Genomic DNA, 27928 nt, shown 5'->3' with positions numbered 1-27928 from the left:
AAGGGATTTTCTATAGGAAACAAATTTAGAATCTCTGGATTTATGTAAAAACTAACAATGTATTTGTTTACTTTTAAAATACATATATTCATACATGATTTCCGATTATGCTTAGTTGAACATGCATGCTATTTCATCAATGTTCATAAACGCACAGCCACAAATCCATTGACTTTAGATATGACGAGTAGACAGTATCTGCCTTAACACCCAGCAGAAATCCGGATGCTTTTAGGGTACAACATAATAATACTATATAATGCCATACTGTATTAGTTATTTAAGTTTGTTTTAGCGAATTTCCAATATAGGGAATAAGCTATTACCATAGGTCTTATGGTAAGAGCTGGACCCGGGACCGATTTACTTTTGTATTTTGATGTCCCCAGAGACCAAAATCACTATCCGTTTGAATTCATATATAACGGAGAGTGAATTCATATATATTGTTATCTCCTATGATTCATATATACGTGTGTGTGTGTGAGTGTGTCCGTTAGCACGATAACTCGAGCAAATATTTTCCAATTTTGATTAAATTTGGTACGAACGTGTAAATCTACGTTTATTCGAACGAGTTCGCAAACCAACATGATCATACTATGGGAACGGAGTTTTACGGGATAAAGTTAGGCTTTCTCATTTCTGACCCTCAAAACTTAAAATTTACAATTTCTCTAAAACGTTTTTTGTAGAGCTTACAAAACAATTTATTTAGTACCGTGAAATGTTTTGTACGGTTATTGGTAACGGTGAAATTTAAAAAATGTAAATTCAAAATTTCCATGTTATTCTTATAAAGAATAATTAAACTGTCGTACTTAGCGCGATCACACTTGGCAAATGTAATCATTTTATATTAAGCTATTAATATTAAAAAAAACACACATATCACCCTCACTGTAGCAGCAAACCTAGGTACTCGTTAAATATACCGGTAATGTTAATTAATAGATTTAAATGAAAATCAAATCAGGCAAATGGAAATTCGTTTAGTCCACAGGTTGGCTGCGGCTGGGGTATTTCTGTTTGTTTATGTTTTATCCTCCTTGAGATTGTTGCAGTGTAATAGGTTTTAAATTGCATCTTATAAACATGACCATGTTGGTTTTATCAGAAAGTGGTCGTAACAGTTACTGGATAAACTTTTTTCAGGCGAAATTTTTTTTAAATTTTGACTTGAGATATGTTCCCTCACACACCAAAGGTTGAAGTTTTTATTTTATGTTTCTATCAAGTCCTACTTCTTAGTCTCATTTACGTAGCAGCTAAAGAAGTATTCCTGTAGTAACTCTTGTGAAGTAACTAAATACTTAAACTCGGAAAGAGCTGCGAATACACATATGATGGCAGATGGGCATTGTTTATATCATTATAAGACGGTGTGCCGATTGTGAAGATTGTATTTGACGTTCGAAACTGAGTGATGTCAACGTTTTCAGACCGCTGGTGTCGATTGGGACCATCGAAGGAAATTAAGTTTGTATCGAAGATTGCGACTTCCAGCATTTTCAAACAAATATCATTAACAGTTGGATATGTAGTCATCGATTAGACAGCCAATCAAACAATACTTCGGAGATCGCTAAGATGCTCTGGACACTGAAATATCATTTCCGGGCATAATATTTATACTCGTATTTATAAAATTTATACTTATAAATCGACGATCGAGTGATATACCTGATTTACATATTGGCCATGAGTGAAAACTTGCATAAAACAGAATCGAAAGTGAAAAAACTACGTTTTTCATGTTTTGTACCATCCAAAAAATTTTTAGGACGCCCAATGGCATTAGTAAAGAATGTAATAAAACTCACCAACAACTTAACTAAATCGTACTTACAATTAGCAGTTATTTTTTGTGTTGGAATAGATCTGTGAGTTGTATGGTGTATGGTTCACAACATGTTCGGTTCACAACAGATACGGATATGGTTTTTGGTCTCTAGGGACATCAAAAAGAAAAAGTAAACCTAACCCGGGGCTAAACCTTACCTCAGACCTCAGAATATTTGTTGGAAATTAAAAATTGCAATTGCGGCTAATTCAAATAAAATCACAAAACTGTCATTAGCTCTTATATACTTGGATCAGGAGAACAAAGTCCGCTACTGAGGTGTAAGTATTTCAGGAAACCAGCTCAAGAAGCTGAAGATTTACCTGAATAAAGTTTCCCCACACACTCCATTTGCAAGGTAGAGAAGTTAATCTCTTTCAACACATAGTGGCATCGGTCCTCCGATCAGCTCACTCTACCTACAGCACTGTATAATTATATATGCCACACGCCGCCACATATTCCCTGCGAGAACCAAATATTTTTGACTTCTGATTGAAACTGTCCTATGTGCGTTTGGTTATAATTGAGCAAATTATTTAATGCAGATTATGTTGGACATCATTTCTATTAGGGGACACACATATTATTTTAATTATATGTATTTGAATATGTATTTCAATTATACATACATGATATACAAATACAGGATTAATAACGTCTGGATCAGGATTAGTCCAATATTGATTTCAGACAAACCGTTGATCACCCAATGAAATGAGGAACTTTCTTACTAAACCAACCCGAAGGAATAACTTTAAAATATTTATAATGTTTTTCGAATACATTAAGTGGTGAACGACAGGCGCACAAGTTCAAATCTCGCAATTATCAAATACTAACATCTGTCATTTTATACACAATTTTAAAGCTCTAGTAAATACAGACATTTTTGTGCGATTAGAATTTAACAATTATTTATTCGTTTAAAAATGGTGGCTCTTTATGTGGAAAATTTGGTACTATTTTCAATGCCCTATATTTTTCGTAAAATTCGGATATCTCTACTATGATTAAACATTTTGCATTTCTCGTGAGTTATTCCTTATGGTTAGTTTAGTGTGGAAAATGTGCATTTCATCATTATGGCACCAACGGTCTATCTTAATTTAATAGTGGACACCTTCAAGAGATTCACCCTGTGTAGCATTGACAGGCTACAAAACAACAGGGGTAATGCAAATAGGGTGTGGACGAGGACATCACTGGCATAGAAATGAATCGTGGCCCTTTAAACCGACCCCTTTAAATACTGCCCGAGACTCCATCCATTTAAACTTTAATTCAGCAATGACCTTACTGCATCAAACCCAAAACTGATACAATTATTGTACCTTGTAATATGACGACAGTCTGATAAGTCCCGTTATACAAGTCCAAGTCCAACAACAATTTATGGCCTCTAAATTGCAATATCTTTATCAGCCGCCATATACTGTAGTCTGCATTGTGATTGTGCAACAGTTATCTCAAAGGCCAAATGTGACGCTGAAATATACTCTCTATGTCTTACATTTCATGTTTTACCACTTTCGATTCACTAATGTGGTACTTAAATCATTGTATAATATTTGGGCTCTGCGCGTACTAGAGCATTGTTCCATATCACCTAGTTTTTCATTATTGCCTGATATTAATTATTGGTATGTTCAATGGAAATCTAATGCAAAAACCTATTTGTACATAACTTGACGATATTTACTCTTTTTGCTTTAAATATTTATTCAATGCAATTCCCGTAGAGATTTACATTCCTGCTAATTTAAATGCACGCCCTTAAGCTTTGATAAAGTATTTATTTAAATTATTTCTCAATGCGTATAATATTCCAGGCTACAATGTAGTAAATTGTCTTCTTCGTAAGTTTGATGCAGAATTCATCATCTTTTCAAATAGTTTCAAAAATACACAACTAAAACAACCTTGGGTTTACAATAGAGTTCACCAAGTATTTTTTCACAATTCACAATATAGTTTCACGCTACAAGAACGGTTAAACATTTAAAATTATAACTGACTAACAGTAAATTATCTGCCTAACGCCAAGGACTTTACAAATATTTATTACAGTCTTTAGTTCTTTGATTATTCAGTAAGCTCAACAACGTCAAAATGTATAATTTTCTTTCTACAGTAAAATTTTGCCAATGTTAGTAGTCTCTTGATCTACTATATAGCAGCATTTAAAATTTATGTAACTGTAACTAATTCATTTATCCAAATTACAATACAATACGGAGTGTAAATAGCTCACAAATCAAAAGTCAATAATTAGCCTAATGGCCTGTTTTTGATCAAAATAAATACACCAATTTATAAAAACAGCAACCGCAGCGGAAGATTTGTGAAAGACCACTTTTCCTTTCTTGGTCTTTTGTCCTCAGAAAATCGTGAAGAAGTATATTAAGCCCTCAATCGGGTTTATCAGAGAACAAGGTAATCAGAAATCAGTCAGATTGGTCGATAATTTGTGATAAGAGAACAATAACATGGAGGAACTCACGTATTCAACCTTTCACGACCGTGAGACTCGAACTGCGGACTCAGAGACGGTCTCAGTCTATCAAATATCTCAGTTGTGCAAGTGCAAGTGTGTAAGATTCATCTGTCGATGGTCAATAGTCAACATTCGATAGTCGATAACCAACCATCGATCGCCAATATCTAGTGGTTAACAGCCAATAGTTGATAGTAAATAGGTAATAACTAATAGTCGATAACCTATCGTCAATAGCCAATAGGTCAATACAATGTAGCCAATAGTTTATAATTTCAGTCAATATTATAATCAGTATTCGATAGCCAAAAATTGACAGCCGATAGTTGATAGTCGCTATGCGATTATTAAGGATTGATTTCCAATAGGCAACTTGGTAATCAATAGTTATTGAAGGTCTTAGTCAATAGCCAATAGTGTTTACGTTATAGCAAATATTAAACAGGTAGCCAATGTTCGATAATCGATAGCCAATAATCTCTCGTCGGTTGATAATAGTTGATAGTTGACACGATACTAAATCAGTTATTGAGGTCTAGAGTCAGTAAATTAATAGATTATGGTCGATATTCTAAATAACGAATCAAGTAATGAACATTATTACAGGGCCATGGTTAATGATCATTAGATAAAATTCAATAGTTAATGATTCACAATCGTCCTTGCTAACCACCATCAAACCCAGTCGTCAACTTATCGCTAAAAATTTTCAAAATAATCGTCTTTGTATTTATTATCAGGGTACACAATTCAAGATATTTTGGTTTAATGAAATGAAATAATAGTTTTGAAAAATTAAACCGAACTTAAGTTAGGCTCAGTCATTTACAACATTACATTTCTATTGCAGTCCTGATTTTTTAAAGAATTCCTGGTACCAATATTGCATTATTAGGGATTGGTATTACTTTATTAGCTGACTATCCGTTAGTTTTCGCTTATTCGTGCTACTCAGCTATTTGAGCCAGTGTGATGTTTAATTATCGTTCAAACACAATCATACTAGTCATTGTGCTTATTACAAAGGTGTTCAATTTAATGTAAATTATCTTTCATTTTGGTATATTCAACGTCAGTGAACCGAACTTTTGGTTATACATCTGACTTGTTCAATCAGCCAAATGGTTTATCCTGTAATCCTGAATTTCTGACACCAATATTCAGTTTTTCAGAGATATGTGTTATCTGTCATTGCTGTCAGCGCTCTCTGTATTTTGACGCCATGATGCCAATCCTCGTCAATCCTGTAATATTGGCGGATTAAACTGTTGACTTTATGTTTGACATGTTTCGTGAGATATCCAGTCTACTTTATCTCTTGACACGACAACGGCCTCGCGACAATACGTGATCGATTCAACGGTAGCCTTGCTGTTGTCCTGGGGCCTTCGATTGGTCACAGAGGCCCGTCCACCGACAGCACCACGATGTGGACTATAACAAGTTATTGTACTTTCATAACAAACTTTACCACATGAGAAATATATAGCTTCTTTAAGTCTCGTTATCGTAAGCATAAGATTATATCAGTCTCGTCATATAAGGCATAAACTTGTATCAGTCTCGTTATCGGAAGCATGAAACTTGTATCGTTTCGTTATCAAAGGCATGAAACTTGTATCAGTTTCGTTATCAGAAGCATGAAACTTTTATCAGTTTCGTCATCAAAAGCAAGTACTTCTTCTATCAGTCTTGTTATCAAAGGCATGAAACTTGTATCAGTTTCGTTATCAAAAGCATGTACTACTTCTATCAGTCTCGTTATCGGAAGCATGAAACCTGTATCAGTTTCGTTATCAAAAGCGTGGACTGCTTCTATCAGTCTCGTTATCAGAAGCATGAAACTTGTATCAGTTTCGTTATCAGAAGCATGTTCTACTTCTATCAGTCTCGTTATCGGAAGCATGAAACCTGTATCAGTTTCGTTATCAAAAGCGTGGACTGCTTCTATCAGTCTCGTTATGAGAAGCATGAAACTTGTATCAGTTTCGTTATCAAAAGCATACTACCTCTATCATTCTCGTTAGCATGAAACTGATATCAGCATCTTTGTATAAAGATTAAAACTATTTACTCAACACATAATTAATAGGTTCAACGTTATTCTTAAAACCGAAAGCAGGACTATACAACCTAAATATCGGTGATAAGTCTTAGTAGTCTTAGTAATTTATAAAGTATGAAAGTTGCTGTCATATATCTTTTATTAGAATTTGAATTAAAGTTAAATAGATTTTTTAATTTTACTTTTTTAAATGTAAAATGCAACTTATTCAAAAATATCATGTTACAGTATCAATATTTTCTAATAATATGCTCAATGATGAATACCGTTGTACTACAAATTGCATTGTAGAACTTGTAATGAGAATTGTATTAATAATTATAAAATAATTAGGATATTTTGCTTGTTATTATGCTTAGAAACCAAAACATATTTAAACTTGTGTGCCAACGTGGTTGATTTGTAGCATTGCAAATGTAGTATTTATAAATAAATCTCATTAATCTCAAGAAATGAATCTTGGTCTTGCATAGTTAGAACAGTAATAACTATAATGTATATCGCTTACACTCTAAACGTGGCAGTACTTTAAATAATGCATTTGTATGACTAGACGTCATAAGCCAATGGTTCTTGGTTAGGCCTAATTGCGTAACCACCATTGCATGAACTCACGAACCTCTTAACTCTTAATTCGCTAACTCTTGCCAATTTAGAATAATTTTTACCAACTCTGTTCTGAAGAAACAACGCAGGTCGTTTTGGTTGAATAATTATAACAGTTTGCTAAATTACCTACTGCAACCGCAATGTCAAAGACCCTCAAAAACGGAACCCTAAAAATTACCTGCGTTAATAATGTAATGGTAAATCGTTCTGCAGTTGGTCTTAAATTCACCTTAAGGCTCACATTTTGAGAAAAAAAGACTTAAAAAAGTGCATCCAGTAAATGCAATAATGTCTTACCTTGTAATGAACTGTAACACTTTGCACCTCTAGGGTGTATACCGGAACCTTTAGTTTAGCATTTCCCTAAATTGCATTATACTGTATTTAGCATTGTTTCCAGTATTCATCAGGTATTTATAATTGCTTTTAGAATTTAGTGCATTACTTTATATTTATTGGTGTAGTGTTTGGAGAGCAAGAACGTAGTAATACCACTCTTTAGTGTCTTGTTAGACGATACAATCGTACGAATACAAACTAGGAGTTAACTATTACATCAGCTCATCATATCACTAACTTAACAATGGCACCAAGTAACGGGATATATAGATCAGTATGTTATTTGGAAGCTGAACCAGGTGTGTAGCTGGACTCCAGAGCCAACGTGAAGTATTGATCACTAGGGAGATGGAGTTAGATTTAGCTTTGAAACGTCTCTCCAAATAGTTTTGATTTATGTTGGTTTTTTTGAAATAAAGAACTTACCACTTGACCTGATAAATTTTAAATTACATATGGTCAGGAAATGGTACCATATGTCTCATAGGGCATACTAAACTAGATCTGTCCAACTTAATGGAGACAGATACGTAAGTATCTTTAATCTCAATTGTTTGTTCGTATTCAAGGAATAAAACTGCATACTAAGTGTTTCCCCCTCTCAATTCATCTCTCTTTCCTCAGAAAGATAAGAGCCTGTAACACCACACCTACACATAACTTGAACACTGCCTTATCTTCCGAGTGACTAACGCTAGGAGTGTCTTATAAGTAAGTGGTCGCTAAAGTAGATAAATAACACTCTCATGTCAGATTAAAGTTGTTTATAAAAAATACCACGAAATGAAATGGTCTCTCCACAGCAAACCTGCAGAAAAAGCGTATTTGCATTTGCCTGATTGGATTTTCACTAGAATATTTCCTAAAAAGTGTCACATTTATTCACTAATTACACAACATTAGGTTTATTTTTTACCATCCCAGTTTGAATAACTTGAATAATATTAGATTTACCTTTGTTGTTGCCTACAAAAACTCAACAACAACAAAGTAAATCAGGATTTTAGGTTAGCTGCTGCAGGGAAGTTAGTAGAGTGTCGTTTTTTTAGTGAAGTATAATTATCTTTTTAGTATGAAATGGAAAAAATTCAAATTTGATTTAGATGGATTCATAGACTATGAAACCACAACATTTTACGTATATCCATAAAAATAACATGGAACTCATAGTTTTTTAATTTTATTTTTTCTCAGTTGCCATTAAACGTACAAAAACACTTTAAAGTACTAAATTGTTTGTTTTTAAGTTCTAAAAATGGGTTAGAAAGACATTGCAAAATATTATTGAGTGTCAAAAATGGGAAACTCTAATCTTTGCCCATAAAACATCAAAACCCTGTTCTCATAGCCCGGTCATACTGGTTGGTAAACACGCTCAAATGAACGTAAGTTTACACGTGTTTACTAATTTAATTAGAATCGGATCTACGGAGTCATTCATCATTGTAAATTTATAAACAACATTGTAAACGGTTAAATGTTATTAGGTGCAAAATATATTTTGACCAAAGTAGGAATTTCCCTCTGTCGTTTTTCTGACTCTTCATGTTTAGTAATCAAAATCAAAATGTATCTACAGTACTATTCATTATATTGTGCCTTATGGCAATTGCAACTGCAATCGCACATAAGTACTCAAGCTGTAACCAAATTAATACTCTAACACCTTTTATGGAGCTTTGAGTGACCAACCTCTGCAGAACCAATTCAGAATTAACTGAAGCTTTTGAAACTGTTTTGGTATATAGAGATCATTAATCCGATCTCCTCTTCATAGAAAAACTTGAGATTCACTTTTTGAACTTTGTAAAAGATCAAATCAAACGTTACTCAAAGGAGATTATTCTAATTGTTTCAACCATATACCTACGCATATACATCAAAATGACGTTTATACTCCGGCACACCCTGGTTCTCATTAGAAGGATACCATCAATCGCCAATGAAGGGGTTCATGAGAGGAAGGCAGTTACAGCAACCAGCTAGACCGCAGAACAGACTTTGTACTAGTAGGCAATTTGCTTTTATTACCTGTCGTAAGTTTATTGCCCTTTATATATTATCTGTCTCACTAACCACGGCAGATGCTTGTCAGGCGGCTACTAAATCGGAAGATTTGTTGTCATAACTGGTTGTAACGTCTACACAGTAACCTCCCAGAGAGCAGTCCGTGGTGGGGCGAAGCCTCCGTCGTAATGTTCAACTCGTTTAAGAGACAAACATAACACCTGATAGGGAACTAAATGTATATACTGTATACACAAATCCTGAAAGTGGGAGTAACTCATTATCCAATACAAACATAAGATCTTATGGGTAACTCAGCCTAAGTCCGAAGGTCCTGATAGGAAGCTCGTCCAGTTATCCAGACTTTTAAGCAGACAGTTAAGCACAAAACCTTATGTTGCGTTATTCGGAATCAACTGTAAACGGAATATAAATAAAGAATAGCATTGGAATTCACAGTAAACACAAGGTATGACGAGTAGCTCAAGTTATAATCATAACATAATATAAGGCTTCAAATTCTGATGAGTAGACACTTTTTATACTGAAGTTTTACTGCCTTAGTCCGATAAACAACGGAGCTTGAAAGCAGTGGAAAGTTGGTTGTAAAAGAGTATACAATAATTGAGAAACGTCTGTGGTTTTCATTAAAGGTATTAAGGCAGCTCAGCTCTAAATCGCAACAAAATTTGGTCATGGGTCTCTCAATTTGAGAATGTTTGATCCGTAATGTCCAATGGATTATCGAAATATAAAAACTATATAAATCTATAACAGTCTGATCTTATATGGTCCTAGGGAACATAATATAAACACCAACAGTTCAAAAGTATGATATTTGATTTGGGTAGTTCAACTTTTGCTGTTGAAATGTAACGGGAAATTCAGGTTAATACCTTTACCAAATTTAGGATTTATTCAGTTTCACATCAACGATCAAGAGTTTGCTCAAAAAAAAAAGGTTCGGAACACAGAACCAATTGTTCGATTGCAATGTTCACCAATGTCAATGTTTCAGTGAAGTGCTATCACGGATTGATTCTGCCGAGACTGCTTCTCCAAATGTAACGGAAACTCTTAAAATCGACCAAACAAATGCTAAACGCCATTTTGATTACTAGTGTGAAAAAACAGGCTTTATATCTGATAGTATGAAGACTTTCTGTTTATTATTTATGGAGGGAATATATAGCCTATCGTATCCTCACCATATTTGTTGACAATTTCATACTTTACTACTTAATCAATCTTGTCCTATACGCAATCATCGGAGAATACCAAGATTCTACAGTTCCCTTTTGAATGTAGAGGCCGACCTTCTTGTTAAAAATGTGTAGTTTTGCGTATTCTTTTATAGTATGAATATAAAAGTACAGCATTTGTGTAGCCTACGTATTTTAAAGTGTTCCAAGACGCTGTAAAACAACTCTTAGTAATAAAACAGCTATTAAAAAACAAATGATTGTTTAATGATATAACACTGTCCTCAAGGGGCCCAAATCAAAGATACCACCGGTGCGGCGGCGTTGGTACAGCGGCCCCATCTGATAAAAAGCCGCCGGCGGCGCGCCGTTGCCTTACTCCAATAATCAATTAGTTCCAAGAGGTTTCTATGCGACTGTAATTTTCCTGATAGGTGATCGGTACACGTCAATAATTATACAGCAGGCCATGCTAACGCTAACATTCAACACGCAACAACTTTTAATGTTGCTACAGCACAACATTAGTAGTGTGTATCAAGTAGTATGTACTAAAATCACTTAAGACTATGATACTAAAAGGTACTAAATGTGATCCTGGTATAAGGCAATGTTGATTTGAGGGTTTTTTTAGTGTCAATATTTTCTTGAGGTGTATATACATTTAGCATAATTATATAATGGAAATATCCATTAAAACTTGCCATTTTGAAAGGTTTAGTGAAATTCTTTGCCAGTAATTCTCAAAACTTAAAAACTAATATTCTCTACTGCAAAAATCTTTATGTAGTCAACAAATGTGATATTTCAAATACAAGAATGCTGCCGAAGATGAGCTGTAAGTAGCTCGAAACATGTACAGCGTGAACATTTGACAACTTCAGGGAAAAGTAATGAAAATCTTACCTATATTAAAAGTATTAAAAGTGTCAAGGCTGATTAATTCAAAATCTAAAACTTATGTTTTTGTGAATGGAGGGACCATGATTCGAGCCCAAGACTTTCCGCCCGGCTACTAAATTTTCTTCTCACTATTATGATGTTATATTAGACTATATATGTCATGGCAATGGCAAGATACTGTGTGTAAAGTCAATATTATTTGGCCTCAAATTGTAAGAGAAGATTTTGCCGAAACTTGATTTAAATTATCCAAGTAATATACTGTTTCAAAATCGCAAATACGTAATTAGAAAGCCGAGGCAACTGTTGAATCTTAGAGTGCAGCGTGACCGACTAGGGCTAAACAATTGAACACACGACCAGAATACACACGGCTCAATAATGCCTTGGCGAGCAACGGCAACGTACAGCGGGCCGACGAACGTTACGTACACAGTGTGCCACTTAAAACTTTAAATACAGCACATCTTCCTCCAGAGAAAGTCCAAAACAATGTTTTATAGCTAGCAATTTGCACCGATGATGCCATCTTTACGGCAAATATACGCTTATGTTGTTAGACTGGTGAGGCCGCTAGCAGTGTAAAGGATAGTGGTTTGGAAGGATTAATCACACAGTCTTGTACTAGTATTCGTTATTACTGTTTGTTCCTGCCACTATATCCAGCCCAGATCACTTGGAAGTGTATACAGAAAGTTTGAGAAAAGTCTTGTGGATCAAGAGCAAATTACATTTTTGACAAGTCTACACCAAATATACATCAATGACTTAAAGATTTGATGGAATGCATGAATTACTTTGCAGGCATATTGTAGAAGTATATAACGTTAATAACACTGCACTTTCAAATTTAAGAACCTATATAGTAATTCATGCTCAATATTTTGAGGCGCAATTGTTCATTGGATATGCAATTTCCATTTGTGCGATACAAGATGGTTACAAAAAATAAAATCATAAAATGCCTTCTCCCTCTTGTTATATAGACGTCCAAAATAAGAAAGGGGACTTTTGTTATGATGTCACATTTCTACACGTTCTTTAGCAATAAAATCACAAAAGGGGAGCGAGGCAAGTATCAAATATTTTAGTCGGGGGTGGCGAACAATTCCAACAACAACCTATAAAGACAGCACGCAAAGGGTTGGCGAATTCCATTCCTTAAAATTTTTATAAATAAATCGCCTAGCTCTACAAGAATCATTATTATGCTTCTTTGTATAAAAGAAGATTGACGCATTGCCATAGCTATTTTGTTAAGCAGCTAACGAATGATGTTCATGTAGTATTTTATTTGTTCATTACAGGATACAGGGGCGATAATTATACTCGTCCTATAAACACGCTATTAATTTATGTTAGGTGTCACCAACGCCAATGTCTAAATTTACACAGTGGACGTGATGTGAATATTATGATTTTAAACAATGCGTTTTTGATGACAAGAATCAGGAAGAAGAAACCCCATGTTGTAAAACAATGCCTTGGCTACACCAGGTGAAGAGGTGAAACCCGGTAGTCGAGTCTCGGGTCGGAGACCACTGCATCACTGGACCGGAACTGTTTTAATCATGGACCGGAAGGAAAGAAATGCGTCGACCGAAGACGAGGAGTGGACCAAGTAACGCCCTTCGGCCACGGTGTTGTCTCGGTGTCTTGTAGGTCCATAACACCAGTAACGCCCTTCGGCCACTGTATTTTCCTAGTGTCATGTAGGTCCATAACACCAGTAACGCCCTTCGGCCACTGTGTTTTCCCAGTGTCATGTAGGTCCATAACACCAGTAACGCCCTTCGGCCACTGTATTTTCCCAGTGGCGTGTAGGTCCATAGTACAAGTAACACCCTTCGGCCACTGTATTTTCCCAGTGGCGTGTGGGTCCATAACACCAGTAACACCTTTCGGCCACTACATTTTCCCAGTGTCGAGTAGGTCCATAACACCAGTAACACCTTTCGGTCACTGTATTTTCCCAGTGGCGTGTGGGTCCATAACACCAGTAACACCTTTCTTCCACTACATTTTCCCAGTGTCGAGTAGGTCCATAACACAAGTAACACCCTTCGGCCACTGTATTATCCCAGTGGCGTGTAGTTCCATAACACAAGTAACACCCTTCGGTCACTGTATTTTCGCAGTGGCGTGTAGTTCCATAACACAAGTAACACCCTTCGGTCACTGTATTTTCCCAGTGGCGTGTAGGTCCATAACACAAGTAACACCCTTCGGCCACTGCAATATCCCAGTTCGGTAGACTCTATTACTCATTTGAGATAAATTAATGAGTAATGAATTGTCAACTTGAGTCTAACCTTGTCCTTTATAGTGTACAGCGTACAGTGTACTGTAGCAAAAATGGTAACGATCCAGAGGAGGGACTTTGTTCGGTCATAGCGGCAGAAACAAGTCTAGCCACCCACAGACGGTAGGTTGGGAAACTAGAGGCGCAGCAGCACTGCGGCCGTCTCGGAGGTCCCTTGCCCAATAGTAGACGATGACGTGTTCTTGGCCCATACACACCAAGCTTGTTTAATATACTATTGGGGTGGTTCTACTGTAAATTAAAAGATATAAATTAGTTAAACACTGATCCCATCAAAAACAAAGATGAGATCAAATACCGTTCTGAATAATAATAAATAATGATTTATTATTATAAATAGTAATTATTTAATAATTTACTTTGACAATTCTGGATGAATGGAGCTAAGAAATATCTAACTATTCACTTTTGAGCTCTGAAGTAGACATCCCATCTACATGTACAAATTGTAGCCATGTTATACTCAATTGTAAAATAATTAAACGAATCGCTTCTAGAATGTGGTACTGTCACTGTACGTTGTCGATCCTTGTGATTTTCTAATTACTTTAGTTTTAAGGCTCACACACACACACATTACATCTTCACTCTTCACTAAATCAGTCTTAAATATGTCAGTTTAAAATTGGTTTAATCTCAAAAGTTATTAAAAACCAGTTACAGACTATTTTCTTCGTGTATTTAAGATAACTATTAAGGTCTGCATCAAAATACTACCGACAGGTTCTAATAATGAAATCATAGTTTTGTTGGACAGTTAAATCAAAATTTAGGTTAGGTTAGGTTAAAACACTTGTGTGAACGAGGTTAAAATTTTATAAATTGAAATTTATATCCCAAAATATAGAGACAATATTATAAAACTTTAGTCACAAACTATTACCACAAACTCCTGCATGAGCCATGATGGATTAGGTGGTCATATTTATTTAATATAAAATACTAAATGCTGTGGGCTATTGTAGCTAATGTTCCATTTTCATTTTCTACAAATAGGATTATTTTTATTTATACCTTTAACGTGTTAAAACATACATTAGAAAACGCCGTTCTTAGAAAACATACAACACCATCAAATTTCTTTAAAAATATCCGTACAATATAGGATGTTCTTGTCTGAAGGAACGCAGAGGAACAATTTAATTCGTGAAGAGGACTTACTCAACAGATTACAAACAGTCGTTATACTTTTACCCTCGATACAGCTTAGTGTTTAATACTTTTGATGTTCTAACAGATAAACTCGATCATTCAGAGTGGAGTCTTCGACGTTCCTGTGAACTCAAGCTAGCTACATCGATTAGCTTTCCTCTCTAAGCAACATTTACCTAATACTCTCACTGGTCAGTATTGGAAGGGTAATTGAGGAGAGGGGAGGGTAATTGGTCAGTCTCCCAGAGCTTTTGTCCTGCTCCAGTAAACGGAATACTTCATTCAATATATCCTGTTGACCAACAACTAACCACTCTACGTCGAGACCTAGGGCGATTTCAATCCTTTAGTTATTTTGCTGTTCGAAATGCATTTTATTTCCTATATATATTAACAAAGTAATCATAGTTATTTCACTCGAAAAAGCAATATATCTCTTTTGAAAAACTACTGGAATTTAAATTATGCAAAAAAAAAGGAAAAGTCTACATGGACAGTGGCATGTGTGTCATTTGAGTGACAAAGAAAAAAATGCATGCGATTTATTTATTTATTATACATGTTATTAATACCCGAGACTGATTAAATTAATTTGAGTAAGAGACTTTAAGTAAGTAACCACCTCTTAAGTCTCTTACTCAAATTAATTTAATATTCACATTCATTTACCACATTCATTTAATATTTCTTAGCTCCATTCATCCAGACTACAAGCACTTGTAACTTGCATAACTATCTATTCATAATTGAAAAGTAAATATTATGATATGAACAATATAAATAATTAACTTATGGATTAATATAAGAAGTACAGAAGCAAAATATATAACACAACTATTCTTAGTATTATCTATAAAGATCCATATCACAATATCGGTTTCCGGGAATTATAAGGGAATGGGAATCCATTCAAGTAGGTGGGAAATATTTAAATATTTTGATTAACAAATTTCTTAACATGTCCGGTTTACTTTTGGCGTGTACATAACAACCATTGTGCCGTTATTATAAGATAATCGCCAATCAATTTATTTTCCCACAACAATTACCGAAGGTTACTTGTACACAAAAATGTATAAAGTTCAGTGTGTGTTAACTAGCCTACAGGTTGGAAGTACGCCTATTCCTAAATGGGAGCATTGGCCTACATTCTATTTGATAACATTCACTAAACACGATAGCTGATAATTCTACAAAGATTATAAAATGTTCAAATTTGAATACAGTTTACGCAATGTTTAAGCACTAATCTAAAATCTTGAGTAAACCGTTATAAGTTATAACATAAAGATGTGACAACCAACACATGTAGAATCTAAAGCCATTTACTTATTGGTGCGATTTGTGGTTTGTCTTTTACTATAACATATTGGGACATGTTAATTATGAGTTTTGTGAGTATGACGGTGTATTCATTATGCTTTACAAGTACTAGGTCGCTATACAATGATGTTTTTTAATCAAAATTCAGAGAACGCTTACTAAAAAAATCAACTTGATATTGCCATGTAATTTGCTAAATTTACAGTTCTTTTTAATTTACCATGTATTAAATTAGGATGAATACCTTTTCGCCCTTAATTTCCTTAATAAAGAATCTGTTATGTGTCGCTCAATGATTTAGAAAGACTTTTAGTTTGCACCGTAAGTATATTTTTTGCACGGTAATACTTCTCAAAAAGGAGGATTTTATATTGGTGTACGTTTTGCTAGGTTTTGGGTTTCAAAATTTCTCGGCAAAGCTACCAAATCCACACGGTATCTGTGCTTAGATAGTTTGGTATGATTTTGAACTAGTTTGTAGTTCGTAACATGTTATGCTACATAAATAAATTCTTATCCATATTAAAATTATTTCGGCTATGATATTGAAATTCTCGTTAGTATAGTGTGGTATTTGTTATATATCCTAATTTAAATATCCATAAGTTATCAACTCAGTTACAAAACTAAGATGTTTTCTGACAGCCTCCATAAAGAATTTTCTACTTCTCTACGAATATTTTGCTGAGAGGGTTGCTGAAGTAGATAAGGAGAGGGGGTGAGATGAGCTAACCCTGAGGCGCTCTGCACTGGATACATTCAACAACTCCAACTTGGACCAATCCACCTTGCAATTGTGACACTTCTGCATTGTTGCAGTTCGTAAAGTTAATTATTTAGTAATGTTTTAACCCAATTTTTGTTTTCTTATGCAGACTTAAATATTTAATTGCTCTTTGTTCTAATTCCGAAACATCCTTACGCAGTTCTGTTGTTAAATTTGCACTTTGACAAGTATAGTAGATGTCTTTATTTAAAAATAATCCTAATAAAAAGAGTTATACACACTTGAACATTCCATCGCTAGGACCTTTGACTAATTTTTGGACGAGCTCCTTGTCAAGTTTTAGGACCCGTTCACGTAGCTGCCGATTTCAATTGAATACGGCTGCAAAACTGTAAATGGCGTGTGAGTCTTTCTTGCATTGAGTTTTTCTGTATTCCTTACAGAATTCGACCACCAGGAGTCCCCACCTTACCGAGGCGATACCGAGGTCGGAATGTTAACGAGGTTTGAAAATACACTTTTGTTCAGTTTGATAAACTATATTTAAATCGTCCTGCATGATTCTTTAAGCAATTCATTCACAAAAACGTTAAATTTTGTATATTGTTTACCTTTAAAATATAGCTCCCTAAAAACTCGTATATTGTAGTTAAGAGACACCGAGATACGATGATAAATACACACAATTTTTAATAACGATACAATAGTACTTTTGTTGGTATGGACTATTTTCTTCAACAAAGTTAGATAACAAATTTTAAAGCTATGAAAGTATAAAATCTATGTCCTTGAAATCAACATATTTGTTTTGTCTTAGAGAAGAAAAGAGCCACTCAACACATGTACTGAAGTATCCGGTTTTGCTGCAAAGGCAAACATTTTAAAAACAATTTTACTGTAAAATAGACAAACACAAATTGAAGGTTGATGCTCTTTTTGCACAGTAACAGTAAATATTGAACAATGTCCAAAAGACGATACAAGGTAATTAGCGTCTCTTAAAACCAAACCATCTTGTATCCAAGTAATATGATGCAACTGTGGATCAACGTTTAAGTGTCTTATTAGATGTTTCATGTCAGTTAGTGTACAATAATCGAATTATTATTCACAATTAGGAACTAGAAGAAACGAAATAAAGAATGTAAGGAAGGGTGCATACCACAGCAAGTGGGAGAGGGCGCGTAGGTCTACACAATGCAAGGCTACATACTCAGATGTGCTTAAGTCAAGTCAGGACGTAGGCCACAATCTATTTCTGCCTCTAAATACAGATGCTATTTTAAATAATTTGTCAATACGACTAATTCCTCTAATTCCTTTATAATTAATACTATTTGTTTCTTTCTTTCTTAACACGAAAAATACCATAGTTAATATATCATGGATAAGCAAAAATACTCAAAGTTATACAGAAAACTCCCTAAAGGCCAACAATATTTCCTAATTAATCTAAAAGAAATTAAAGTTAATATAAAAAAAACAACGTATAACAAATGATTCACCAAGTAAAGTAGTAATTTTAAAGGTTATCCACACGTTTGTTTAAACGTGTTTGATATTTCACCATAAAGATGAGTAGAAGGCAAGCCTATCTATTCAATTCCAAATTCAATCTAATTTACATAAAAGTTGAAACATTGATTTGTTTCATTCACTGAAAATTGTGTATGAATAAATTTTGTTGATTCCAGATTCCAGCATATCTTGTAATCAATACTGATAACTAGTTAGTATATCGGCGATAACCTAGAGTATAAGGAACATTTGTCAGGACACATCTATGAGTACAAGTTTATAGATCTGTCAAAATCACAACCAAAAATATTGCTTTGAATTAGCTCTGTTACAGTCCCAATAAAAATTAGAAAGAGTATTTACACTTTTTTGTTAAACTGAGGGGACCGAATCACTGACGTTATGTTTTTATTGACTGTGGAACTCCGAAATGATAAACAGTGTACAGTAAGTCAGAAAGCTGGTCGGATCAACGGCCGCGCGAAGACAGCGCATGCGCCCACCACACTTCTGTCACCTGCGTCCCCGGTACGCACTGTCGCGCGCTTGCTATTAGCATAATCACATCTCTCAGTCCGCAGCCCGCACTGACTATGTGTTCGAATTTAAATCTAATCAAACTAAATATGCTACTGGGGATTCATATTTTTTAATTCAATAACGACTGGAAAGGAAGAAGGTACGAAAATAACTTGTGGAAAGTCATTAGTCGTGGGAAGCGAGGCGCCAACCTGTGTGGCTGGTGTATGAATATTAATTATGAATGTCTATCTGAGTGCTTCTCTTCACTGGGCCTTTGTTTGGTTAATTATAGTTCACGAGTAGGTCGACGATTGTGTCTATGAAGTTGTTCCTTCGATTGAAATGTCTGTTGATAACAAATGTCGCGAGCCTAGTGTTGTAATCGTTTGTTATTAATTGTTTGGCTATTAATGATATTAAGTTTTTCGACATTGTACAATTATTTATACTAAACGATTATTTGACTCTTTCCGTTTGGTTGCACATGTTTGGAAATATTTATCATCGTTATTTATTCTCTTTTTCCACACAATATTTCATGCTTTTGTTGAAACATTCCTTGGCAGTAAAAAAACGTAAATATACAGTGAACTAAATTACTATCATTTGTCAGTTGTCTTGCTGAAAAATAAAAATTAGGTTAACTAGGATAGATCAAAGTGAAATTACAGAGGTAATCAATTTTAACCTACAACTGAACCTGAGCCTATTGGATGTCGAATCTAATCAATTGCGTATCTTGAAAGTATAAGTGCACCTATATGTGTGGAAAACGTCCGTTTATACTAAAAACTATAGATGACAGAAAAATGTAGATTATAAATTTATTTACTATTCCTTTTAAAATAATAAAAACCTACGCTATTAAAAGTTATTCACGAAACCAAGTTTTGAAAGTAGCAGACAATTATGTAATTTAACGGGTTATTCAATGGAAACTTCTTTGTTGGGCAACTGAGCTTGAAAAACTTGTTGCTTCTATTTGAATTGTCCTTATGACCAGTCTAAGCAATCTTTTACAGTTTAACTTTTTGGATTTTAACCTAGTTAGACTAGTTTGCTTACGGATAAATATTTACTCGTGTTATGACCCAAAATCAAGTTATACCTTGATTTTCCGTTGTTTGCTGTTCCGCTGCACCTGCATATTTATACGAAACTGAGAATTTAGCTTCAACGAGACGATGAATATACACACCGTAGTTTAGGATAAATGCACAAAGAGTGTCATTCATTCTGTAATTCAACCTCTAATAGCCTACCTACTGAGAACTAGCAAATTGTTGCTTTTCACAATTTCCTACAATGCTAGATATTTATACTTTCACGTTCAGGCCTTTGTATGTCTTTGTGTGTTTGTTTGTTTGTTGTTGTTTATGTGCCTGATGTTTGTCGTCAGTCCTTGTATGCTCTATCTACTCTTAACAACTTTTATCCCTACCCATTGGATCTAAAAACTTATCGGCTTAACAGCCAACCAATTCCCACCTATTATGTGATACGGTATTTTATAAGAGCGTCAGTTTATTGCATTATTTAATTTGTCTTTGCCATATAATATTGTATTTCCTTGCATCATCCTTACTCTCTCATTCTTTTCCAGCACGCCAACAGCGTCCGGAAGTACGCTGAAGAGTATGTAACTCGCAGACAGAACCAGGGGGCCAAGTACAGCAAGTCCGGCCAGACAATCGCGGCATCGGTCCTCAACTTATCTTCGGTTCGCTCCTTCCCTGGAGCCAAGGCTGGAACCTTCTTTGCCAGAGACAACGTCTCCAACTTCATCTCCTGGTGTCGTCGCGGCCTCGGCGTCTTCGAGTGCCTTCTTTTCGAGACAGACGACCTCATCATGCGCAAGAACGAGAAGCACGTGATCCTTTGCCTCCTCGAGGTTGCCCGGCGAGGTGCTAAACTTGGTAAGTAAAGCTACATTTCATCTTAGATTTTAATATGTTATAACAGCTTCAATTGATGTAAATTGTATGATAAGGCATTAACTGAAATAACTTACAAAAACGTTTGTTTACAAACCTACTTTCTCCCACAACATTTTACACCACTCTACATTTGGTTTTATTAATACCATATATTTATCAACCGTAGGCTTTCGCGGCCGGTGCCATTTAAACTTATATTTTTGGTTTCAACCACGTTGTCAGTTAAAGGTTGTGCCCGACGTTTCGCCCTTATTTTGAAGAGACATCCCCAGTACCTGATAGAGGATGCACCTTCAAAATGTTAACTGTTCTCTTCTTCATAAAGCTACGTTGTATGAGAAAATTTGATTAGCTAAACAATAGTGGCAAATTTTGAGTCAATGATTATGTACCTATTGTATAAATAAACAAAATCCTGGTTACATAAGTGTACATGAAGTGTATGAGTCTATGGAGAATCTTCAGACAGCAATATTAACACAAACCTTTAGGGGAAAACTGATGTTGTAATTAATTAACACCTAATGTCCATTGCTGAATATGGATGAAAAATCCCTCAAAAGTAAATTGATAAACAAATAACCAATACGGTTTCAGAATTTGTCCAATACACTCTGTAGCTGTTATTTTCTCTCGTATCCGGTTTAGCAAAGATAGATGAGAACAATTATAAGGATTGGCTATCATTTAATTCATCTAAAGCGCTGGGAATGGGTTCCTCTATGGAATTAATTTGCTTCGCAGATATTCCGGGCCAAGTTATTGTGTCCGTATTTGTGTGTGCGTGCAAGCACGCGTTCAGTGCGTGTGTAATGTGTGTGTTTGCGTGCAGCCGTGCTGACTGCTGAGTGTAATTCTTCTGCGATTGCCGCACATCGTCCAGTCACGCCACGACGCCGCGTCACGGGTTCGATAACTGCCCTGCGCACCAACTATGTACAATGTCCATAGCTCTTGTTTGCATTCTACTGGGAATCCACATGACAAACTGTAGTGTCTTACTCATTCGGTACATTAGATAATGGATATTTTGGATTGCACATAGCTAAGTTTACTCTGAGACGAAACTTCTGGTATGCAAATTTCAACTAAAGAAAGTGCTTCGAAACTACATACTGTAACCATTTATATAAAACTTTTTATGAGCCGTGGGTACAGGTCATCGCCATATTATGACTTTCCTTTACGGAAATTAAATACAAAAATACGTCTAATAACACTTTAAACATATATTTAAACTTAAACTGTTAACTCACGAGACGGTAAATATATATAATAGTGTAAAGTAAGTGGGGATCGAGATCGACTGGCACTCCAATCATCATCAGACCCAATAGGCGAATGATTTTTTTTATATACTTTCCATTAATTTAATATCATGTACAATGCTGACCAAGGAATGTTTTTCCTTTACCCTCTTCCATTTATTTGTCATTGAGGTTTGTAGTGACGAGCGGGGCTTCGACCTGGAAAACCCAGATCTTGTAGAAATACCTTAAACTTTTGTTGCTTTTCTGTTTAGAAAAATTAAACTAAAATTAAATCTACAAAAATATACATATCTTAAGTGAGGAGAAAAAACTGTTGATAAACATTTTGAAATCTTCTGCTACTAAAATCTGTGTGAAATGTATAAATATCTCTCTACATTTTGGCATTAATGAGATTGTATCTTTTATCAACTTTCTTTGTATATTTGTGAATGTTCTTTATTATATTATAAGTTGAATGTAAATAATTGAGTTTTATACGACTTCGTGACGTATATGTACAATAGTTACTGAGGTTTTTATTCAAATAATACATTATAAATAATTTGAATGGCGTACGTTGCCTGATTAACCTCAAATCATTTTAGAGTTTCGAAAAAGAAACATTATGCTTTGAGGTGGAATTATTAAGTACAACCACAGAATAAGAAGAGAAACATTTTATCTAACTCATTATTCTATGGTAGAAAACTTTATGGTCCTAGACTTCCGGAGTCCGAAAACAACGTTATAGTACACCGAAAACACAGTATAATCGCTCAACTGAGCAAGTCAACACGTAAAACCCCCGAAATATTAACGTATTTGCTGTTTTAATGACTAAACAAGTTATTTATACAGGGTTAGGCAAAAGTCTGGAACCCCCCAGTTAACCTTTTTAACGCGTTGCAGTAGGAAAACCAAACTTGGCACATATTTACAACATAAGAAATTGCACTTTTTCATCAAAATTACAAATTTTCAAAAGTAAACACCTATCATGTGAGGGGTTTCTCAAGACAAATTAAATGGCGCAAACTAGAGGTCAATATCGCATCCCTAATCAAAATGGCAGTCATTTGTAAACACCCCCTATTAAATTTTTAACAGGTTTTAGCAGGAAAACTAAACTCACCATACCTTTATAAAAATTGAGAATTCACCTTTTGATCAGTATTAAAATAACAAAAATTTTAAAGTTAACTGGAGGTGTCCAGACTTTATCTTATTTGTTCATCTTAAATAATTAAAATGGCTGCCATTTTGATTAGGGGTGCGATATTGACCTCTAGTTTTCGCCATTCAATTCCTCTTGGAAACATGATAGGTGTTTACATTTGAAAATTTGGGGCTGCCCCCAAAATACCCCATTTTGAGGGCTGGGACAAAGTTGTAACTTTGATCTAAAAGTGCAATTTCTTATGTTGTAAATATGTGCCAAGTTTGGTTTTCCTACTGCAACGCGTTAAAAAGTTAACTGTGGGGCTCCAAACTTTTGCCTAACCCTGTATAAATCGAAATAATTCACTTATAATATCCATGAAAATGCGTGTTTTTAGCGAATTTCCCATATAGGGTATAAGCTATTACCGTAGTACTCATGGTAAGACTTGGACCCGGGACCGATTTACTTTTTCGTTTTGAGGTCCCTGGAGGCCAAAAACACCATCCGTTCAAATTCATATATGTAAATTATGTTCCGTTAGCACGATAACTCGAGCAAAAATGAACCGATCTTCATTAAATTTGCCATAAACGTGTGAACCTACATTTATTCGAACGAGTTCGCGAACCAGCATGATCGGACTATGGGAACGGGGATTTATGGAGGGTTTTATGGGGTAAAAACAAGTTTTTCCCATTTTTGACCCTAAAAACACAAAATTTCACAATTTCTTTCCAAACCATTTTGTAGGGCTTAAAAAAACAAATAATTTAGTATATTCTAGCGTTATTGTGCGCCTAATGGTTGTGGAGAAAATTCAAAAAAAATTTAATTTAAAATTCCCTTGTTATTCTCATGGAGAATAAGTCAACTGTTGCAGTTTGCTTGTTTATGAACATATTTTGATCGAATTTGGAAAATACATTCATTTCTTACTAAACTATTAACATTTTGCAAAATAACAAACTTTTTACGCTCCCTGTTGTAGTATACCCAAAAGTACTCGTTAAACTAATTCTATTTAAATAGGGTTAATATAAATAGGGTTATTAAAATAAATGTGATATTTTTAGGAGCTATTTTAGAGTAAATCCAATCAGGCTAATGGAAATTCGCTTAGTCTGCAGGTTTGCTGCGGCGGGGGTATTTAGTTAGTTCATTCAAACATCATACCATAAATACAAATGAAATCATAATACAAACCAAAGTGGAGTTCCTTAATTGTGTTAGTTATGGACCACAAGTTTCACCATTACAAAAGTGTACTTTCTTATTTCGCAGTTTTATCTCTACGAAATATACATTTCTTTGCATTCATTGCCTGTTATTTTTTCAACTTTAGTTTTTATTTCATGTTAGCATATTTTTATTTTATAACTTTATATTTGTAGAATTTTCTCTAGATTCTATCCAAGTCGGAAGTATATTATCAGTTTATAAGATAATGTATCTTCCGCGAACACTTTGTCTCGATAACGAGTTTCTCCCTATTATATTTCAAACAAATCACATACCATATGGTATTACTTTATTTTCCATTATACAATGGAAAATTCAGTCACAGCATTACTTAGAACCAATTTATTTCTATTAGTTATAATTATCATAAGTAAACATGATTTCTTGTAGTTTATTTTACTTACCTGAATAACTTGATGACAAAATCTAACTTGCTGAGTATAAGAGACACACAACATATAGGGATAATATAATACACATCATAAGTAAATAGATTTAATTTTTATATGATTTTGCTGATAATAACACTTGAACTAGAGCACGTTACAATTACACAAATAGCCTATCGGTATCCTGTAATTACTAGTACTCGGCTAAAATACTCTATAGAACAAAACCTTGTTTATTTGTTTATTTATATTGTTACTTAAATCATTAGGTGTTCTTTGATTTCAACAACACATTAATAACTTCTATAAAGCTACCTAACTACTTATCTTATTAAGTAGTTGCTTTTTGGTTCCACTGTTATGTTTATTGACGTAGGACTAATTTTTTTACGATTTATCGGTGTAATCGTGTAACAAAAAAGAAATGCAAATTAACAAATCATTTTAAAATTGTAACTGTTTTGTAAATGATTAATAGTTTATAACCTATTAAATACGAGTTTATAAATAGATTCTTCTCAAAAAATGCTTCGACCAAAAAATGCTCGACCAAAAAATGCTCGATAAACAAACGAAGAAACAGGCTACGCAAGGGAGAAAGGAATCTGATGTCAAGGACATCAGCTGCATCACTAATTATTGTTGTTAATATAAATGTAGTAGAGAATCAACATCGTGTACGGCAGGTTTGAAAGGTCAGTTTGCAACCGATTCTGTCGAAACAAGCATTAAATTGCATACATTGATTGCTACGTATAACAATTAGCCTACCTCATACCTTTTAATCACTCTTCACAGAAAGTAGTGATTTTTGTTATCACCTGATATAAAAGAAAGTAATTGTTTCCCATGATTTAATTTAGAGCAAGGGGAAACGATCAGCTGATTTTCCCTCAATCAGTTCTCCGTTCGTCTTATACTCGTTTAAAATTTATTTTCATTATTTAAATCAGCTGTTTTTACTGTTTGACAGTACAAATGTCAACAGAAAAATACATGAGTCAGTTTTGTGTTGTTTTAACCTCTAGAGCGAATTTATAGCAAAATTAACATAGCATTGAACTTCTTATTATTACGGTCTAGTTATATAGGTTTGCTATAAACTTTTTGTTTTATTTTCAATTTGTAATTTTAATTTTACTTAGGTTTGTTATGTAAGTATCCTGGTGTCGTGATGAAAAGAATCGTTCATAACTTGTACCATTAGTAATATTCCAGCACTTGTCTCAATTATTCTCGGCTTTGCATCGTACGCGAAATAACACTCACATACTCAGCTTTGCCTCGCACGTTGAATTTGGTGTTCCTGTGTTCGGCTATGACACATGAAACACATGAAACTTGAGCGTTCACCGGAAAATGACACTTTCGGCACTAGTAATTGAATATACTATTGGTTAGTTGTTTTGCATATATTAGGGATCATATATTGACATCGGTTTTTACATTGGACACTTATAAAGTTTGGTTTCACAGATATAACTTGCGATTAATGTATTTACGCGTTATTTTTTACAATTGTTATAGAACCAGCTTGTCCCTTCTAGTTAAGGTTAAGTGAAACGGACTGGGTTTGGTTTAACAAGAAGGGAACGGAACAAGTCAAGTGAACGAAGCCATAGTTGTGGCGTGTTGCTTCGAGAAGCCATGAGAAGATGTTTGATCATGAAAAGCATGAGAATGTTAATTTGCGAAACTTGAGCACTGTACAATGCCAAAGCTTTTAGCCGATAAAATATACAATAAAGCAGAAACAAATCGAGATTAAATGTGCTTTACAGTTTTAATCACATATACTGGTCGATTGTTAGAGCACCGGACGAGAGGTCATGGAAAGCTAGGTTCAAATCCTCTCAATCACCAATGGCTTTAAGGGCTATGATATTGCCACCTGGTGGTTCGGAACCCACCTCAGCTCTCTAACAAAAACTTTGTTCCTTCCTTATGGTCCTTTACTTCCAATTGTATGTTTAAGGTGTAAGTAGAGTAAGTAAATAAAATAAATTGTAACTATTTGTAACCATACCAATTATAGCAAAAAACACACTAAAGTCTGTCATCAGATTCAAGAATCATTAATGTTTCACTTATTAACACTGATACTGTGTAGTTGGGAATATAACGTGACCTGAGTTAACGCATGGGCTAAATAAAAATAAGGCTACTTTTCTGTCATATCGAACACACTAATGATATTGCATAGGTTTGGTTGAGATTGTCAAAGTAGCTTAGTATCATAAAATCACATTAGTAGAAATAATTGAAGGTACCTCAATATTTTACATTATATGAATCTAACCTAACCCTACCTGGTCTAACCAAACGTGCAATGAAATAAGTGTGGTCGATCTAACATAAGACGTGCAAAAAAATACTATAGACGTTATCACTGATTTTGTTTAAATGTGCAGTGTAACCAATTTGCTAGAAATTTTGCTAAACGTTGGTATAATTTCTCGAATGCAATATAGCTTCTAGCCTTATATTGGTAGATGGTTATATATGATCTGTTTTTTTATTGTGAGTTTTTCATACACAGCACTTCCACAGATTATATTAAGGGTTGACTACATTCTTAAGCTTATTAATTGCTACACAAACATTAAATATAATTCATTCATCCAACCTTTATCATAATAATTTTGCTATAAATATTAAAGAATAACTGAAGGCGCTACTAAAATTAGTACAGTAGCCTAAACGTGTTATTGTGATAAACGCGTATGTCAATGTTCATGTTCGGATGTACTAGAATATTAGGGGATTGACAAAAATGGAAATAGCCTACACAATTTACAGATATCCTAGAACTATTCTATAAATCTTCAGCTTCTACTATCTGTATATCATCTGTGTATATTTCAAGTATACCCATGATAGCAGCAAATAATTGGGAAGTTCCCAGTTAGTAATACTGT

The 27928-nt window shown here is 34.5% G+C and overlaps 1 protein-coding gene across 2 annotated transcripts in view; it reads left to right on the top strand.

Annotated features, from left to right (window-relative positions):
• LOC128998028 (uncharacterized) overlaps window positions 1-27928 on the top strand; it is a 75492-nt gene that overhangs the window by 23868 nt on the left and 23696 nt on the right. For both annotated transcript variants that reach the window (XM_054423964.1, XM_054423963.1), the window contains exon 3: window positions 20634-20946. In XM_054423964.1, coding sequence (XP_054279939.1) covers window positions 20634-20946 — 313 coding nt within the window. The remainder of the gene's footprint in view (window positions 1-20633; window positions 20947-27928) is intronic.

Source organism: Macrosteles quadrilineatus, unplaced genomic scaffold (genome assembly GCF_028750875.1).
Source record: "Macrosteles quadrilineatus isolate MER2022 unplaced genomic scaffold, UCM_ALF_1.0 Scaffold_7__1_contigs__length_78375512, whole genome shotgun sequence".
Lineage (NCBI taxonomy): Eukaryota > Metazoa > Arthropoda > Insecta > Hemiptera > Cicadellidae > Macrosteles > Macrosteles quadrilineatus.
Note: the sequence above shows the minus strand (reverse complement) of the source record. Positions and strands in the feature narration are given on the sequence as shown.